The following is a 17,047-nucleotide window of genomic DNA, read 5'->3' on the forward strand; positions in this document are numbered from 1 at the left end:
AACTTTTTAAATGAATAAATAAGCATTAAAAAAAAGAAGAAGCTGAGGTTTCTGGACTGGGCTAGAGACGCCGTTCCTTCCAGGAGGTGAGTCCACTATATTCTGAAGAGGCCAAGGTGGGAACAAATGGCCACTGCCTACGGGGACTGGCGCTGAGAGCAGAGTGGCTGGCTACAGGTCACGTCCCTGTCAGCTTGGACAGTGGGAAGAGGGAGAGGCAAGAGTGGGAGATAGTCCATGGCCATGAAATGGGACTCTCTGTGGTCTCACCTCCCCAAGCCCAACACAGCAGAGAAGGACAGGCAGGTGACACAAAACATTTTTAAAAAACAATGAGGCTAACTTATTTTACTATAAAACACCTGCAGGCATGCTGACAGTAATGTCCTGAGCACTGGGGTTCCATGAGGGGTGCCTCTCACACCGGCTGCTATCCTACCCTTAGCCCTGTGTCTTGGGATGGAACCTGGACACCAGCTGCAGCGCTGAGCATCTGCTTCAGGCTTGGTTTTTCATCCTAAGGGTGATGTCACTTAGCATTCAAAGATGGCCGTCTGTGTTGCTCCAGAAGCTCCTCTAGGTGGTCTGCCCGTTTCACAGCGGCCTGCAACACGTTTCAGTCAGGCCCCAGACGCCCCCCCCCCCAGGCAAAAACCCTCACAGGCCCACAAGGGACTCACCTCGTGCTGTTTCCGGAGACTGTTCACGGCCTCCTCCTTCTTGGCGAGAGCCGTCTTCACCCTGCAGTGGAGTGAGATGGGCTTCTGCGTAGCCCCCAACTTCCGCACCGGGTCAGCCTGAGGGCAGCCTCCTACCACCTGGTCTCCACCCTGCTGACCCTGACCTGAGCAGCTGGCCCTAGGCCACTGTCTCCATGAGAACCAGATGCTAAGGTGGTTCTTGGAAGGGAGGTGGCTGGGCACGGTGAGAAGTCATTTCATGACTCTGTCTTGTTCTGTTAGCCACACAGGCAGGCAGCCTCCGCCTCAGGAAGGACTAAGATGCTGGGTGCTCACTGTCACCCTCCCTGCAGCAGGCCCCCTGCTGAACAACACCTCCTTGGAGAAACATGTGGGCCCTCCCCAGCCCTGATGGGACACTCGGTGCTCCAGAACTAAGTGACACCCGGGGGAAAGGCACAAAGCCGGGAGCCATTGAGCTCCTGCCAGTGGACCATGTCTGCACTGTGTGGAAGAGAAAGGAAGATGAATGACCCCTACCCCGCCCCCCTGCACCGACCTGAAGTCCTGACCACCCACCTCCGATGCACCTCATCTAGCTCCATCTGCTGGCGGGCCTGCAGCTCAGCAAGCTCCGCCTTCACCCTCTGGTTTTCCTCCTGGGAGGCTGCCAGTTGGTCTGCAAACTCCTGTCGGACCACCTGGGCCAGGCTGGCCCTCTCACCGCACATCTGTGTGTTCACCTGGGCAGCGGGGGAGGCTGTGAGTGGGCTGGCAGGATGGAGGGCTCCGATGCAGAAAGGGCCTGGGGATACTTACCACCCTCACGTCTTCCAGTTCCTTCTCCTTCTGCCGTACCAGGGACTGCAGGCGCTCCTTCTCCCCCTCGGCCTCCCCGAGGCGGCCTTTCAGCTCTGTGCACCGCTCCTGGAGCTTCCGCTCTGACTGCTCCAGCTCGGAGAGCTCCAGTTCATACTTGTCCCGCACACGCTTCACGCTGGCAGGCACAGGAGGGATGAAGACAAACTGCTGCTCCCACGGCTTCTGCTCCCGGCCCTCCCCATCTGCAGAACCAAAGGCAGGGGGCAGCTCACCGGCTCTCGGCCGCCCTCTCGCTCTCCTCCTTGACCAGTGCCATGTCGGCCTCCAGTCGATGGATGACCAGCTCGATCTCCTGGTCTCGGCCTTTTCGGATCTCTTCCTTCAGTTCCCGTTCCCTGTTCAGCATCCATGCTTCCTGTAGGACACAAGGAGTCACAGAATCTGTCACCAGGACAGAGGGTAGGAGAAGCTGGAGACAGTGGCAGGACTAGCCTCGTGGACTCCGGGGAATGGTCCTTGCTTTGAGCCACAGGTCAGGGGTATCAGAGGACCTTTGTGAGCACAGTGGCATGAGATGGCCTTGGCTAAGAAGGCCACCACTGTAACAGGTTATTCATCTCTCTTAGAGAACTAGAGCCCAAGACAATCAACTACTACTGTCTGCTAGACAGGCCAAGCCAAAATGGCAAACCTGCCCTGGGGCCAAGGGGCCTCAGCGGATTCTGAAGGGCACAGGTGGGTGACACTTGGAGGGGACATCCTCTCAGGACCTGCCCATCCTATTTCCTCCTGTTCTAATTAAACAGCCAGCAGCAGGGCACAGCTAGGGATGAACCACCAAACCCCAAAGCAGCTACAAGGGACACCCAGAAGCAAGTGCCCAGAGAGCCCTGAATGGCAGCCCACTCTGGCTGCTCCTACCTCCTTCTTGGCACAGCTGGCCACCCACGCCTGTCTCTCAGCTTCCAGCTGGTCCTTCAGGGCTTTCAGCTCCATCTGGAGGGGACATGCTGTGAGTAGCCCCAGGGCCACTACAAGGCCCTGCCCGCCCTGTTGAGGGGTCAGGCAAAAGACAGAAGACACTCCCTCCTCCACTAGAGGCTAGATTCAGCCAGCGTTCTGAGGGGTGGCACGCCAACCTGATGCCTCTGCTCTTGTTCCTCCCGGCTCTTCTCAAACTCGGCTCTCAGGGTTTGAGTCAGAGTCGCGCTGCTCTCCTCCAGCTCTGCCCGCTGCCTGCAGGCCAGCAAGAGTCAGGGAACAAGAGTCAGTCACTGTGAGGGGGCTGAGCGGGCTGGCATCACTGTGAGAGAACAGCCCTCAGCAGCACCTGGCTGCCTGCTGGCCCAGTCGCTCCTTCTCTTCAGCCACCTCATTGTAGAGTCGCCGCCGCTGCTGCTCCAGGGCCTGATGTTCCTGCTCCAGGTGCTGCTCAAACCTGCAGGACAGTAAGATGTGTCCACCATGGCGGTGGCCACTAGCCAGGGTAGCCACATCAGCTCCCGGGGACCCTCTGTTGTTGGCGGCACCCTCTGCAGCCCCATAGGATGCTATGACACGGCCTCAGCTCAATGAGTTTGGGGCTCAGTGTGTCCTTACACTGGCCTCCCTCTGCTTAGGTCCACTGTCAGGTGAGAGCCAGGCACCTGCTTCTTTGACCTGAGCAAGCTCCTGCATGGCTGGTACCCTTGTCCTTCCTGAGAGTGGGAGGGCACAGGTCAGCCAGACGTGTTGAAGAGGGCCAGTGGGTCACGTAAGAGAGTCCAGCCTGGAGCCACTGACAGTGAAGGAGGGGCTGTATACTGGCTACTGGTGCCTAGGGAGTCCCAGGCTCTGACATCACAGCCTGGTCATACCTGCGAGTGGTGAGCCCTGGAGCTGAGGGAGTGAATAAGGCTGTCTGTCCTCTGCAGCAGATCAGCCTGCACATTACTGTGTGCTCAGCTTAGAGTCTGGACATCTGAGTACTGTGACAGCAATGTCATGTGACCCCCACAAGGGCGTCCCACTGCACTGGCCCGGCAGCTGGACTGCACAAGCCCAGCACAGGCAGCTGCTGTTCCAGGGGGAACCAGGGGCTGCTCTAAGACCCCAGCCTCCGGTGCCCTCCTACCTCTGCTGGGCGCGTTCACGCTCCTGCCTGGCCAGCGCCTCCTTCTCGCGCTCTAGGTGTTCCCGCAGCTCTTCTTCCTGGCGCAGGTGGCGCTGTGCGGCCTGCTCCTCACGCTGCTGCAGCTCAGCCTCGTGCAGGCCCCTGAGCCTCCTCACCTCTTGCTTGTGTTTGGCAATGAGTTTCTGGATCTCCGGCTCCAGACCTGTGGGGACAGGGGTTGCACCAGAGACAGGGCTGCGAGGCCACTCCCATCCAGTCAGTGCCCGAAAGCACCACAAGCCAGATAAACTATGGAAAGAGAAGAGGCAGGGACTGCACCCTAAGACCCATCTCCAGGAGTGTCCTGGAGACACCATCAGACCACAGTGGCTTTTCCAGCCTGTGGTACACACGGCCACCCAGCCCCCTGGTGTGTCTCCCAACGGCACAGTGTGCCAGATCCTGGACGAAGAGGACTTAAGGTAAGGAGAGTGGCTCCCTAAAACCACCCATGTCCACGGCTCTTTCACACACCAACTCTGTCAGCTTAAAGGGCCCTGGTACTTTTCTATAGTTTTCTCTGGGGTCTGCAGTGTGACCTACACGCCAGTCACCTACTCCCCCTCAGGCGTCGGTGAACTGGGAGTAAGCAGCTGAAGCGGGGCTTGTGTCTACCTGCCACAGGCAGCCTTCACAAGGGTCTCGCCCAGGAACACCTATCTATGCTCAGTGCTGTACCATATGGGACTGAAGTCACCACTCTCTCTGAAGTGTCCCCAACTCCCACCAGGGCGGGAAGCCCCCCACCTCTGACTGTGATTTCTTTGATCTTTTTTGTTTTCTCATTGATCCACTTCTCACGGCGGATTTTCTCAGTGGCACTCATGAGTTCTTTGAGTTTCTTAATCTCCTGGGTAAAGAACACAGGAAGTCGGAGTGCAGAGATGAAAGGGGCATCCCGAGTCCCCTGTCCCCTTGCTACCTCCTGGGCCTGTACTCTGCAGCTCCTTCCTCTCCCCCAGGGGTGGGGACTACCCTACCACATGTATTCCAGCCTGAGGCACTAGGTAGGGTGGCTACAGCCACCGGCTTGTAGAGGTCTCAACCCCAAGAGGGATGCCTCCCTCCGCTGGAACTGAGGCCATACTGAAGGGCCGAGAATGAAGGGGACATAGGAAGGAAGAGGAGCCCTCCACCTGGGAGCTGGTGTGCCTGTCCTGATGACAGACACCATCGACAAAACCTCAGCTGACTACAGGGACAATGCATGTTTTCTTAAAGACACCTCCAAAGGAAACTAAAGGCATAAATGGTTTATAACCTTGTTTAAGCAATTCTCTCCTCTCTAAATCTAAGCAATGGCCTTCATACATTTACCTTACAGAACCACACTTACAGAAAGAAAAAACTTTTCCCCCCAAGACAGGATTTCTCTGTGTAGCCTTGGCTGTCCTGGAACTCCCTCTGTAGACCAGGCTGGGATTAAAGGTGGGCGCCACCACTGCCCAACCCAGAAAGAAATTCTTTAACCCCTAAATCTTACGCATTACACGCTCCAACAATATGACCTAGAAAACTATGGGACCATGCATACATCCATGGTGAAGAAAGCCCAGGTCTGCTTGGAGAAGCCACACTCACAACTGTAGGTCTCCTCAGTACCTGTATCGATTTCTGTGCTTAAGATCTACAGAAGCCAGGCGTTGGTGGTGCACGCCTTTAACCCCAGCACTTGGGAGGCAGAGGCAGGCGGATCTCTGTGAGTTTGAGACCAGCCTGGTCTACAAGAGCGAGTTCCAGGACAGCCTCCAAAGCCACAGAGAAACCCTGTCTCGAAAAAACCAAAAGAAAAAAAGAAGAAGAAGAAGAAGAAGAAGAAGAAGAAGAAGAAGAAGAAGAAGAAGAAGAAGAAGAAGAAGAAGAAAAAGATGGAGGGGGGGTGTCCCCTTGGGCTGTTGGAGATGGCTTGGAGCAACAACTCTGACAGGAGAGCCCAAGAGCTGCAGTCTCCAACTCTGGCTGTGGGTTATGGATGCTGGGGTCTCTCTATTGGAGCCAGCCCCTCCTCACTTGGGTCTGGGCTCCAGTCTAGGTGTCTTCAGAGACGCCAGGTCTATGCTCTGAGGAGCAGCACAGCCAGGTGGCGGAGTCAGACTTAACCAGCTTCTGCAATCAGGTGGGAGCTGAGGTACACAGAACATCGAAGATGGACGGTTCTGTTACTCAGGACTTCGCTGGACTCCTGGGTCTATGGCCGCTGTCCGGTGAGAGGGGCCAGGTAGGCTGTGCATGCTTACCTGGGATGTGGCAGATACACCTCAGAATACAGTTCAAGAAGAGGGAGAGGCACCAAAAAGGTAAAAACAAAAAGCTGGGTGTGGTGTTGCACGCCTTTAATCCCAGCACTCAGGAGGAAGAGGCAGGAGGATCTCTGTGATTTCAAGGCCAGCTTGGTCTACAGAGTGAGGTTCAGGACACTAGGTCTGTTACACAGAGAAACCCTGTCTAAAGAAGCAAGCAAAATCTCAAAAAGTAGGAAAGGGAATGAAGGAGAAGGTACTGGCAATCTTTTCACCAGCCGCCTGGACCTGCATCCTCAGGCCACGATGCCGTGTGCCCCAGGAACTCGCTCATAACCAGTACCATCAGGGAGCTCACCAGCTCGTGCTGCTCCTGCATCTGGGCCACGCGCTCCTGACACCGCTGGTCCCCATGCTTCAGCTCAGCTACCACTGCCTCGCACTTCTCACTCAGAATCTTCTTGTCTTCAATCAGCTGTGATGGGGGTGGGGTGAGGCTCTGATGCCCACCCCAAGGCACCTCCACTAGACCAGCCAGCTAGAGAACTACCTTGGGGCCTCGGCCACAGTGGGCTTGCAGCCAGCCAGCGTTGTGCTCTGGTGGAGGGACAAGGACACCAAGCCTGGGTCTGCAGACCAACTCCTCTCACCCCACACAGCCTCCCAGAGCTTTGTCACCTGGTCAATAAAGGACAAGTGCCGTTGGATGGTGGCCTCATAGTGCTCCTTCTGCTGTCGCAGCTGCCGGCTCAGCTCCTTCTCTGTCTCCTTGACACGTCGAATGGTGAGGTCCCGCTGCTGCGCCTGCAGGGGGCATGCACAGGAGGTACTGGCATCGGGTCCCTACCAGAGACCAAGGGCTATGTGGGAAAGAAGGCGAAGACATAGCCTTGGGATGGCGATGGCTCAGGCCTCTTCAGTAGGATGTGGCGGGCCCCGTCCCAGCGCGAGCCCGGATGGCTAATGGCCTCACCAGAGCTCTCTGAAGGAGAACCATGGCCTGCTTCTTCTCCTCCACCTCCAACTTCAGCCGCATCATGGACGCACTCCTCTCAGAACCCAGCTCCAGGAGCCTTGGGCCCGCCTCCAGCACCAGGCTCTGAGGATATGACAGGACTCAGGCAGGCCACCCAGCAGCTACCACCCACCTGATACCCACCCTCCATGGGGGGGTCACTACAAGGATGCCCCTGCTCCACTCTGCTGTGAGGGAGCAACAGCTGCACGGGGCATCTGGTTGAGGGACGATGGGTGACAAGTTAGCCCATGAAGACAGCATTTGTTCTTCAGTGCAGAGGGAGAGCTATGGCCTTGGCGCTCTAACGCAGGTCATCAGACATGATCTATCCACTCCTGACCTTCCTGCCCCCCATGAAAACAAGACATCACTCCATTCATCATGGTCACTGTTGTTCACTCAGGAAAGACAGCCCAAGGAGACCAGAGCCCAGGGATTTCAGCTCCATTCACCTGGACAGGATGACCCACCTAGACGGGGGCAGCCCTGTCAGCCTTCACCTATTCGGAACTCAGGAGTGGGACTGCTTGCTGCACAGGGGCCTTGTGAGTGGTCACTTCCCGCTGGGAGCCTCCCCCCCAGGGCCTGGGGCTGACTACCTCCCGATGGGGCGCCGGCTGGTCCTGTGCCGACCTCTCCATCTCATCCAAGAAGTTCATGATGCTTTGCAGTTTTGCCTCTGAGAGCAGGGTGCCGTCATCGGGTGGACCTGGGGGTGCACTCAGTTTCCCAAACTTCTCCAGGTTGTCGGCTGTCAGGGAGTTGGTGTCATCCTCCTGCAGGCGGCCCAGCATTGGAGGCTGTCAGGGAAGCTGAGGACTTGGGATCCCGCAGGGATGGGGCGGGGTGGGGGCGGGGTGGGTGGGGGAGGCAGTGAGGAGGGTGGTAATGATGACTGTGGAGGAAGGGCCTCCTACTGCTCACACCTTTGAAAACATCACTGAAACAAGGGAGCTGCGAACCCTGTGGCTCACTGTGTCTTAAGCTCAAGGACCAGAGGGGAAGGGAGAGGTAGCAGAGGTCAACAGGCCACATCTGGCCCTTGTTAAGGTCTTGACTAAAGCAGGAACACGGTGGCACCCACCTTGCCTGATCCCTGTGGAGGCCTCCTGGCCTCTGCAGATGGTTGTCAGTGCCAAGGGCCCACTCACCTCATCTGTCCAGGCGTATCTGTCTTTGTGATAGGTCCTGGGGCGGGGCAGCGGCTCAGGCTCCTCCTCCAGTATCCTCAGTGTGTCTAGCAGCTCATCCAGGGTTGCCCTGGCCCTGGCCTTGCCCCTAGCAGTGCCCAACACTTCCAAGTCCTCTCTTGCTGCATCCTGGGAATGGATGGCCTATAGGAGGGAGACCAGTAGGCTAGTGGTGACAAAGCCGCCCCACGTACAAGGCCCACCCAGTGCTGCTGGGCAGGGGCCTCTGTACCTATCCCCAAGGGTCAGCGCACGCACCTACCACTTGGCACGTATCTCAAGGTGACCTCCTGGGGGAGAAAGGCCCCTGCTCAGTCTCACACTAAGCAGCCTTGTGGCCTTGCTGTCCCCTTTGAACTTCTAGTTCCTCTTTCATGGAGGGGGACATAGGAACCCTCCCTCCCCTGGAGAATGTGAACTCCCAGCAGGATTCCAGAGCAGCTCTGATACCCCACCCCAGCAAGATGACCAGGCTGCTGTCTTGCATCACGACAGGAGCCCTGTGGGCATCCTTTCAGGACACAGGGACCCCCAAAGCTGAAGAGAGGGCAGGGAAATGTCAGCTTAGGCCACCCAGGCACAGACATACCCCAAAGCCAAAAATCAGAGGGGAAAGGTCACTGTGTCCAGACCTGTGGTTTGTCCTCTGGAGGCTGCTGGGGCTGTGGGAATGACTCAGAGGCAGGAGGGCAGGGGTCTCCTGGGCCTGTAGGGTAGACGCTGACATCTGTAAAACACAACAGTGTCATCCCTCCCACGGCCTGAACGTGGAGGTGCCCTGGGAAGGAGCCAGGTAGAAGCTTAAAGAGACACTGAGGGGCCTCCTGGCCTTTCAGGGGATGAAGCTGCAGGGGAGCATGTACAACCCCTAATGCTGGGCCTCGGTCGCACAGGTCCCACTGCCAGGACGATCTGTCAAGGTCTGGACACTCTCAAGTCCAGTGCCACAAGTGACCCAGGCATTAGCAGAGGTGGGGAGTGATGACCTGGGGCCGAGAACCCGATTCTGCAGGAGCAAGTCACCAAGCTTGGCCACAGCAGGAGGATTGAAGCCGGCAGAGCGTGCAGCTCCTTCCCAACGTGGACCTCCCAGAAGCAGGTAGACTGGGGACCACTCACTAGCATTGTTGGCCTTGAGGGCCGGGTGGGTAACACTGCCTGGCACCAGGGGCGGCTCCTGCATGGGTCGAGGCTGTCCTGGTGCTCTGGTCTCCGGTCTGTCCTTAGGTGGCCTGTGCTCAGCCTCGCTTGCCTTCTGGGCTCGTTTCTGTTGCAGTTCCTGATGGAGGAGCATCTCTAAGTGGCTGCCTAAAGCACCATGTCCCCTTACCCCTCAGCGGCCCAGCTGCCCTGAGGCTCGGTGTTTCCAGGTATTGGTGTCATGCAGAATGGATGCTACCTGGGGTACCCGGTACCTGAATGGCTGCCTGCCTGGCCCGGCGAGCCTTCTCCTCCCGGGCCTTCTTCCTTGCTGTCTCCTCCTGCCGGTGCAGGTCCAGAAGGTTCCCCCTACCCAGCCGTTGCCTCTGCCCCTGCCAGGGAAGCCAATGCCATGAACTTTACAGAACTGAAAGGTGACAGAGCCCTGGAACCAGCTGGTAGGTCTCCACAGGACCCTGAGTCATGGGAATCTGCAGAGTTCACTAGCAGAGAAGAGATGAGATCCCTAGGATGCTGGACCTGCCCCCTTAGCTCAAAAGAGAGCCCGCCCCACCCTGAGATGCGGGGAGGCATATCAGAAGGTGACATCTCTGTAGCACGCAACCAGGAGCTTGCTCGGGGTGTCATCCTGGCCCTGGCTGGTCTCTTGACACAACAACCCCAACAATAGCTCCAAGAACCAAGCAGGGCCCACAGAAGGGTTATGCACCAGGTCTGACTCCATTTGGTTTGTCTCAACAAAACTCCACTGTGCACTGTCAGACCCCCGAAGACTCCATGCTCAGCCTTTGGGTGAGCTTAGGTTAGCTTACACAATCACACTGACCTCTCGCTTGGACGCCAGCAGGTGTTCGAGGCTTGCCGCTCCTGCTTGGCGTCTCTGTACCTGGCGGCGGTACCAGCGCTGGATGGTGACTGCCGCCTGGTTTACCTGGTGGATAAACCTGTCCAAAGAACCAGAGTCAGGACCAGAAGGGGTCCCCACATCCCTGTGCCCTAGAACAAGAACCTGTTAGTTGTGTCCAGATGGAGAGAAAGGGCTACACACAGCCCTTTCCCACCAGGCTGTGATGTGGAAGGCCAGCCCTCTGGATTCCTTTAAAACCTGAGCCCGCCCTCCTGGGAAGCTACCGGGGGACACAAGAATCAGTCTATAGCACATTTGGATGGCTCTGTGCTCAATCATCAGAAAGCGAATGGCCAATGGTGATGGAACACAGTGTGAACGGTGATGCTCCCAGGCAACGGTTACTGCTTGGGAGCAAGGGCCAGCACCAGTGAGCCGTGCTAAGAACACAAAACAAACAGGTCAGTGGCTGCTAGGTCAGGGCGCACAAGGACACACACAGGGTCGGTGTGGGCTGAGGGAATTGAGGGAAGTTGAAATAGTCTATTTTCAGTGTTACTTATTTTTTAAGATAGGGTCTCTCTATGTAGCCCAGGCTGGCCTTGAACTCATGGAGATCCTCCTCCTCTGCCTCCTGAGAGCTGGGATTACAGGCATGTGCCACCACACCTGGTCACTTATTTGTTTTTGAGAGAGTCTTATGTATTCCACTCTGGCCTTAAATTCACCATGTAGCTGAAGACAACCTTGAACTCCTGATTCTCCTATCTCTACCCGAAATGCTTGGAATGCAAGCTTGTACTACCACATACATTTGTCAAGTGGGTACATTTTAAAGCTAAACCTGACAGGCTGGGGGTAAAGCCCAGAGGTATAGCTCCTGCTGAGCATATGCAAGCGGCTGGGTCCCATCCCAGTACTGTAAGAGGAAAAAATAAAAACTCAATAAATCCAATTAAAGAAAAACCTGTCAACCTGACCAGAAGGACTGTGAGTGGATCCATTTACTGAGGACGGTAGCAGAGGTCCAAGAACTTGCAGCTACCTACCACAGGAGCCTTGGCTGTGGGATGAGGCCCATCCACAAGGAAACACCAAGGGCTCTGGGGAGCCAAATGCTCCTGGCCTCACCTCCCAGCCACTGTCTACTTGCAGGGCTCCTCCCTACACTCAGCCTTGAGTCACAGGCTAGGTAGGTGGTCTGGGTGGAGCCTGGGAGGCTCCAATGCAGCTATTCACCCACTAAGGGGGGCTGGCAAGGTGCCACCATGGTAGCTACAGAATGGTGTGCCTGTGCCCACCCCTGTAGCCCCAGAGGGCACTATCAAGGACAGCCCCACAGGCAGGTGTTTTGTTCTCCTCAGTCTTTTATCTTCTTTCTGCTAAATGTGTTTCTAATTACCAGTTTTCCTGATGTATAATTACCATACTATAAAACCCTCCCATTTGTGGTGTACAATTCAATGCTTTTTAAAGCAAATTTACAGGGTTGTGCATCCATCAGCACAATCCAATTCTAGAACATTCCCATCACCCTAAAAACAATCCCTGTGGCATCCTGGTTCCTGGCAAGCCCCAAACAACCACAGCCCCCTCCCCCCATATACTCATTTTGTCTTTGCATTTTATACACAAGCCAACTATTGAGTGGAAACTCCTATCATTGGAGTCATAGGTTCCCAAGCCTCCTCTCCCTGTGAGCAGTCACCTCTCAGCTTCCTCCTCAGTAACTTCCTTCCGCCTCAGCAGGCTGGTGGCGCCTCGGGTGGAGTGACTGCCACCAGAGAAGTTCTTCCGAGGCTTCCCAAAGTCACTGCCCTCGGTGCTCTCGTGAGCTGCGGCCTTGATGATATTGCTGACAGGACAAAAAGAACCCCTAGTTCTGTCCCCAGCTCTGGGCAGGGTCCCTGAGCCATCCATGGCTCCAAGACTGGAGGAGACCTACAGGCCATGGTGAAAGGTCGGCCCTTTGGCTCCACCTTGCTGGTCCCCAAAACTACCTGTATGCCCAAGGCCCACTGACTGCCACCCAGGTACACAAAAAGTACTGTACATTAAAGACAGAAAGAAGTTCTCAACAGAGGAGTCCAGAACCAGACGGCCTCAAGAGCTCTGAGGACCACTGACTCAAGGGTAGAGGGTGTGTCTGCTTCTCGGTTATCCCAAACTGTGGTACCCTTTTGGTTCTGTATGTGAGTCAAGGCTCCACCCTGAGCAGAGACCAGAGCTTCCCCAATCAGCTGCTTGTTCTCCCCAGGGAGATGCCTTAGCCCAGATGGGAACAGCAACGTCACAAGAGCCAAGAGCCCTGCCACGGGGCCAGTATCCTCACACGCTCACACTGCGCACCCCACCTGGGGCCCACCCCCAGGCCAGTGCTTCCTGTGTGCATGTAAGCAGGTCTTACTTACTTGAGGGAGGGGGCTGTCTGGTTGGAGCTCTTGGGAGGTGACGCCTTCTTCAAGGAGCTATAGTGGTTGTGCACCATGGTGGTGACACAGTTACCCACGGCTCCTTTGTTGCTCCTGTCAGAGTGACAGGGAGGGCGTCAGTCTGGAGGACACAGTCAGGTTGTTTGTGGCACACACTCATGTAAAATACCTCAGTGAGGACTGTGACGATGATCAAGCACCTCCAGGACCCATGGCCCACACCCCAGTGGCCAAGCCTTTTCTGGGTTAGAAAAACCCTTTCTTGCACCCAAAGGAGATGGATAGTGTCTCCTGACCCCAAGGTCCAGGGAGGCATGCTTGCTTTGGAGGTGGCCTGGAGTGTCTTGCTATCAGGAAGGACACCGCACCAGCACCTGCCATCTTGGATACTGCTCTCAGACATGCTTTGGTCTGTCATGTCCCTGGGGAGCATGCCCCCAAGAGGGGCAAACACAGCTCTGACACAGGCTCACCCTTCCTTGGCAGGCAGGTTGGGGGCCCCAAGGTGACACAGTCCCACCTCCCCAAATCTGATGAACCTTCCAAGTCAGGTACAGCCAGCCCTGAGGGAGCCTCCTAGACCTGAAATCTCCAGAAAGCACAGCTGGGTGACTCAGGCCTCTAGAAGGAAAGGCGCCCCAAGGGAGAGGGGCGTCCCAGAAAGCCTGCTGGGCCTGGGCACAGCCGCTACCCTTAAACAGTGGCCAAAGGTCCCTTCTGTGCAGGATACCACTTTATAGCCCCCTCCTGTGGCTGAGGGGGAAGCCGTTCATTCAGTCACTGACTTCTCCATTCATTACAGAGGAGCGTGATACATAGAAGATGAAAAGGACAAGAGCTCCTGGGCCAGGAGCGTCTGGGGGAATGATACCTGTTGTTAACAGTGAAGCTGGGCGCCAGGGCACACTCCTTCCTCCGTGGGCCCAAGGCAGAGTCAAGGGTGCTGGGACTCTGGACACTGGCTGGCAGACCAAAGCCCCTAGGCTGGTCATCCTGTGGATCACATGGACACTTCTCAGCCTGGGACACCGGGAGCACAGCCCAATACCAACAGCAGGCTCTTACACGCCACGAGGCAGCAGCTGAGGTCCCCAAGTGTTGGAACTGAAGCTCACCAAGCCCAAGACATACCCTCCCTGCAGTTGCCCCTCTCTCTGCAGGAAGGATGTGGAAGGAGCCAGATGGCGACCCTAGCAGGATTACTGGGACTCGTGGTTACCATACCCCACCCTTACCAGGACATTCCAAGAGGCTTCCTTCTCACTGGACGCCTTGCTAGGACTGGCCATCCTCCTTCTCCCACTGGCGCCACCTTCAAAGAGCATCAGGAAGTCGCTGGGATCTGCTGGCCTGTGTCAACGAAAGGTCAGCACACAAAGTCAACCGTTAGGGTCATCAGCAAGGACAGGCCTGTGTCTTAAGGAAGGCACGGGGCAGGGATCCAGTACAGGACTCCGGTCTCAAGCCCAGTTTGAAAGAATGTTTCTTGGAGGCTGAAGAGCTGGCTCAGAGCACTTGCTGCTCTTACATAGGACTCAGGCTTGGTTTCTAGCACCTACAGAGGCTCACAACCCTTTGTAACTCTATTTCCAGAGAATATGACACCTTCTTCTGGCCTCTGAGGGCAGCAGATACAAACGGGGTGTACATATATGCATACGAGCAAGTATCATATACATAAAAAGAAAAATGTTTCTTAGCCCTGACCTACATTCCTGCCTGGCAGAGATGCCGCCCAGGAGATGAGGTCTAGAAGCCTGGGGAGTCTGGGTAGCCATATAGAGCGTAAGGATCCAAAGCCTTAAGATGTCTGGCTACCAGCTATGGCTACTACTGTCATCCCCCTATAGACAAAGAGCCACACAGCGATCAGCTCAAGAGAGTCAGGGGCCGGGTGTTGGTGGCGCATGCCTTTAATCCCAGAGGAGGCAGAGGCAGGCAGATCTCTGTGAGTTTGAGACCAGCCTGGTCTACAAGAGCTAGTTCCAGGACAGCCTCCAAAGCCACAGAGAAAGCCTGTCTCGAAAAACCAAAAAAAAAAAAAAAAAAAAAAAAGAAAAGAAAGAAAGAAAGAAAGAGAGTCAGGGATGACAAGAGCAGCTAGATGGCAGGAACTCCCCCAGGTGGCCATGGACACGCCATACTCCAAGGTCTGAACCTGGTGCAATGCCCTGTGCGAGGCCATGCAGATCTTGTGGCAAGTATAGGATGTGCACAGGGCGGCACAGTATGGCAATACACAGACATGCAGCACACACCATCACACGGTGAACCTTAAAAGCATGGCACTCAGGGACCGGCCAGACACAGGAGGCCATGCTGTGTCTGAGACTAGTTATGACAATGTCCAGGCCACAGGGACAGAATGCAGACTGGTGGCTGGTAGAAGCTGGAGGACATAGAGGGCCTTAGCAGATACCATGGTGCTGGCTACATTGAAAACAACAAGTGGGTTAGCCAGGTCCCAGAAGGCTCCTCAACTGTGTCCTGTGTCCTCTCAGCCCAGACATACCCCTGCCAAGACTGCCACATTGACAGACCACACCCTGTTACAGGCTTCACATGTCACCCCTGACAAAGGTCAAGGCATAGTGCTGGTATCACCAGCCATGTGTCCCAGCCACAGAAGAAGGTACCACAAAGTCCACTTTCATGTGGAGAGGGGTGGGCTCATTCTTCATGAGGTACCCGGAGAGGGGCAACTTGTCCTGATTCACAAAAAGTAGAAGAGACTAGTCACAATGCAGTGCTGGAATCCTGTCGTGGAGTGAACACTGAAACCCACCAGAAACAGGGGGAAGGAGACCCAGTACACAACAGCAGGGACTGGAAGGCCCTAGATAACCTAGCAAGAAATAAGCAAGACTCTCCTGGACATTGAGGCTGGTGAAGTGGGCAGTCACAAAGAAACAAGGATGAGAGGGCCACAGGCCTGAGAACAAGCATGGCTCTACTCTATCCAAGTCATCATTTCATAAGCATGGGTACAGAGACATGAGACAGTAGGCCCACCCTTACTGACACACTTCTACCAGCCAGCCCCCACCACCACCACTCCCAAAAATTCCATTTCCAAAACATTGAGCTCCTCCCATTTCTTGTCTGTCCCCATGAGCTCCTGCTGTCTGGTGACAGCCATGCAAAGCTTAAGGAATACAGAAAACTGGTACAAAAGAGTGGGGGGGGGGCGCATTGCTGTGATAAACATAACCATATCGGCCTTGGAAACTGGTTCGTGGGAGGGATTTGGAAGTTTGGGGCTGCAGGTAAGAGAAGCCTTAGGATGCTGTGAGCAGATGCCGATGGAAATATCAACAGTAGACACAGCTCATGGGGCTTCAATTGCAAGCAAGGACCTTAACTCAAATGGAGGCTATCTGTGTTACACTGTAGCAACAAATCTGGCTACATTTTGCTGGAGTCCTTGAATTTTAGGTGAGGCTGAATTCAAAAGCAATAGATCAATTTATCTGGCAGGAGAAATTTCATGACAACATAGCATCCAAGCTGAGACTTTTAGTCAGACTTACATTGAAAATTGAGAAAAGAGAAAAAAAGCAGAGGACTTTTAAGAACACAGAGCAGCAGGTGAGGAAGGAGCTGGGGAAAGGATCACATGAAGTAGCTATGGTGAAAACACTCAAACTTTGCACCAGGCAACAGGAAAAGTTCCTTGAAGGCGGACTGCACTGTCAAAGGCTCCAGGATATGAAAATGTGAATCAAAGTTCAAAAGGGTTCGTGGGCCTGGAGAGATGGCTCAGTGGTTAAGAGCACTGCTGCTCTTGCAAAGGACACAGGTTTAGTTCCCAGTACCCACAAGGCAGCTTACAACCAGCCCTAACTCTAGGTCCAAGGAATCTGACATCCTATTCTGAACTCTGGCCCCCACCCCCACCCCCGCTCAAGGAAAAAAAAAAAAAAAAAAAAAAAAAAAAAAAAAAAAAGCCTGCAGAGCCTCAGGAGGCCCTGCTCCAAACAACCAGCTAGGGACACATTTTTTGCATTTAACTGCTGAGGCCCTGTAAAGTGTCTTGAGTTGGCAGAACTTGGTGCTGACTACATGGCGGTAGTATTACAGCATGCAGAACGCCAGAGTTACAATAGGGCCAACAAGGCTGTGTGCAGTGAGGTTGCATGGGGCACTTGAGCAAGCTACGTATAAAGATGACTTGGTGAAGACCCCAGAATGTGTGTGGGGAAAACAAGGCTTCTGGAGCCCAGCTGAACACACTAATGCCAGATATGGCTGCAATACTCACTGTTTGCCCTGCTGGGTTGTGGGTTTGCATTGATGTGACTGTTTCTCCTTATGCCCTGTTTTCCATTTTGGAACAGAAGTCTCACTCTGTGCTCTGACGTGTTTTTTATTTTACAGGAGTTCACTGTGACAGACTACAGGGGCTTTTAAAGTTGGAACGCAAGCATTTTATATTATAACGTGGTCAGGAACCTATGTCGATCAGGAGTGGGAGAGTATGGCTTAAGTGATATATTTGGGTATCA

General features: G+C 55.0%; 1 protein-coding gene across 4 annotated transcripts in view; it reads right to left on the minus strand.

The window, feature by feature from the left end:
- Positions 1 to 17,047, minus strand: part of Cep131 (centrosomal protein 131) — a 24,045-nt gene continuing 6,998 nt past the window's right edge. For 2 of the 4 annotated variants that reach the window (XM_027425446.2, XM_027425447.2), the window contains exons 4-26: positions 13,778 to 13,892; positions 13,414 to 13,535; positions 12,522 to 12,635; positions 11,819 to 11,965; positions 10,090 to 10,207; positions 9,518 to 9,634; positions 9,222 to 9,381; positions 8,735 to 8,829; positions 8,064 to 8,246; positions 7,512 to 7,712; positions 6,868 to 6,993; positions 6,573 to 6,698; positions 6,253 to 6,369; positions 4,402 to 4,504; positions 3,616 to 3,817; positions 2,833 to 2,940; positions 2,642 to 2,738; positions 2,424 to 2,498; positions 1,775 to 1,917; positions 1,500 to 1,677; positions 1,260 to 1,423; positions 681 to 741; positions 1 to 604 (exon numbers count right to left, since the gene is read on the minus strand). In XM_027425446.2, the coding sequence (XP_027281247.1) occupies positions 530 to 604; positions 681 to 741; positions 1,260 to 1,423; positions 1,500 to 1,677; positions 1,775 to 1,917; positions 2,424 to 2,498; positions 2,642 to 2,738; positions 2,833 to 2,940; positions 3,616 to 3,817; positions 4,402 to 4,504; positions 6,253 to 6,369; positions 6,573 to 6,698; positions 6,868 to 6,993; positions 7,512 to 7,712; positions 8,064 to 8,246; positions 8,735 to 8,829; positions 9,222 to 9,381; positions 9,518 to 9,634; positions 10,090 to 10,207; positions 11,819 to 11,965; positions 12,522 to 12,635; positions 13,414 to 13,535; positions 13,778 to 13,892 (2,947 nt within the window). In that variant the 3' untranslated portion in view covers positions 1 to 529. The other 2 variants (XM_027425448.2, XM_027425449.2) reach the window with 2 other exon arrangements.

Source organism: Cricetulus griseus, chromosome 7 (genome assembly GCF_003668045.3).
Source record: "Cricetulus griseus strain 17A/GY chromosome 7, alternate assembly CriGri-PICRH-1.0, whole genome shotgun sequence".
NCBI lineage: Eukaryota > Metazoa > Chordata > Mammalia > Rodentia > Cricetidae > Cricetulus > Cricetulus griseus.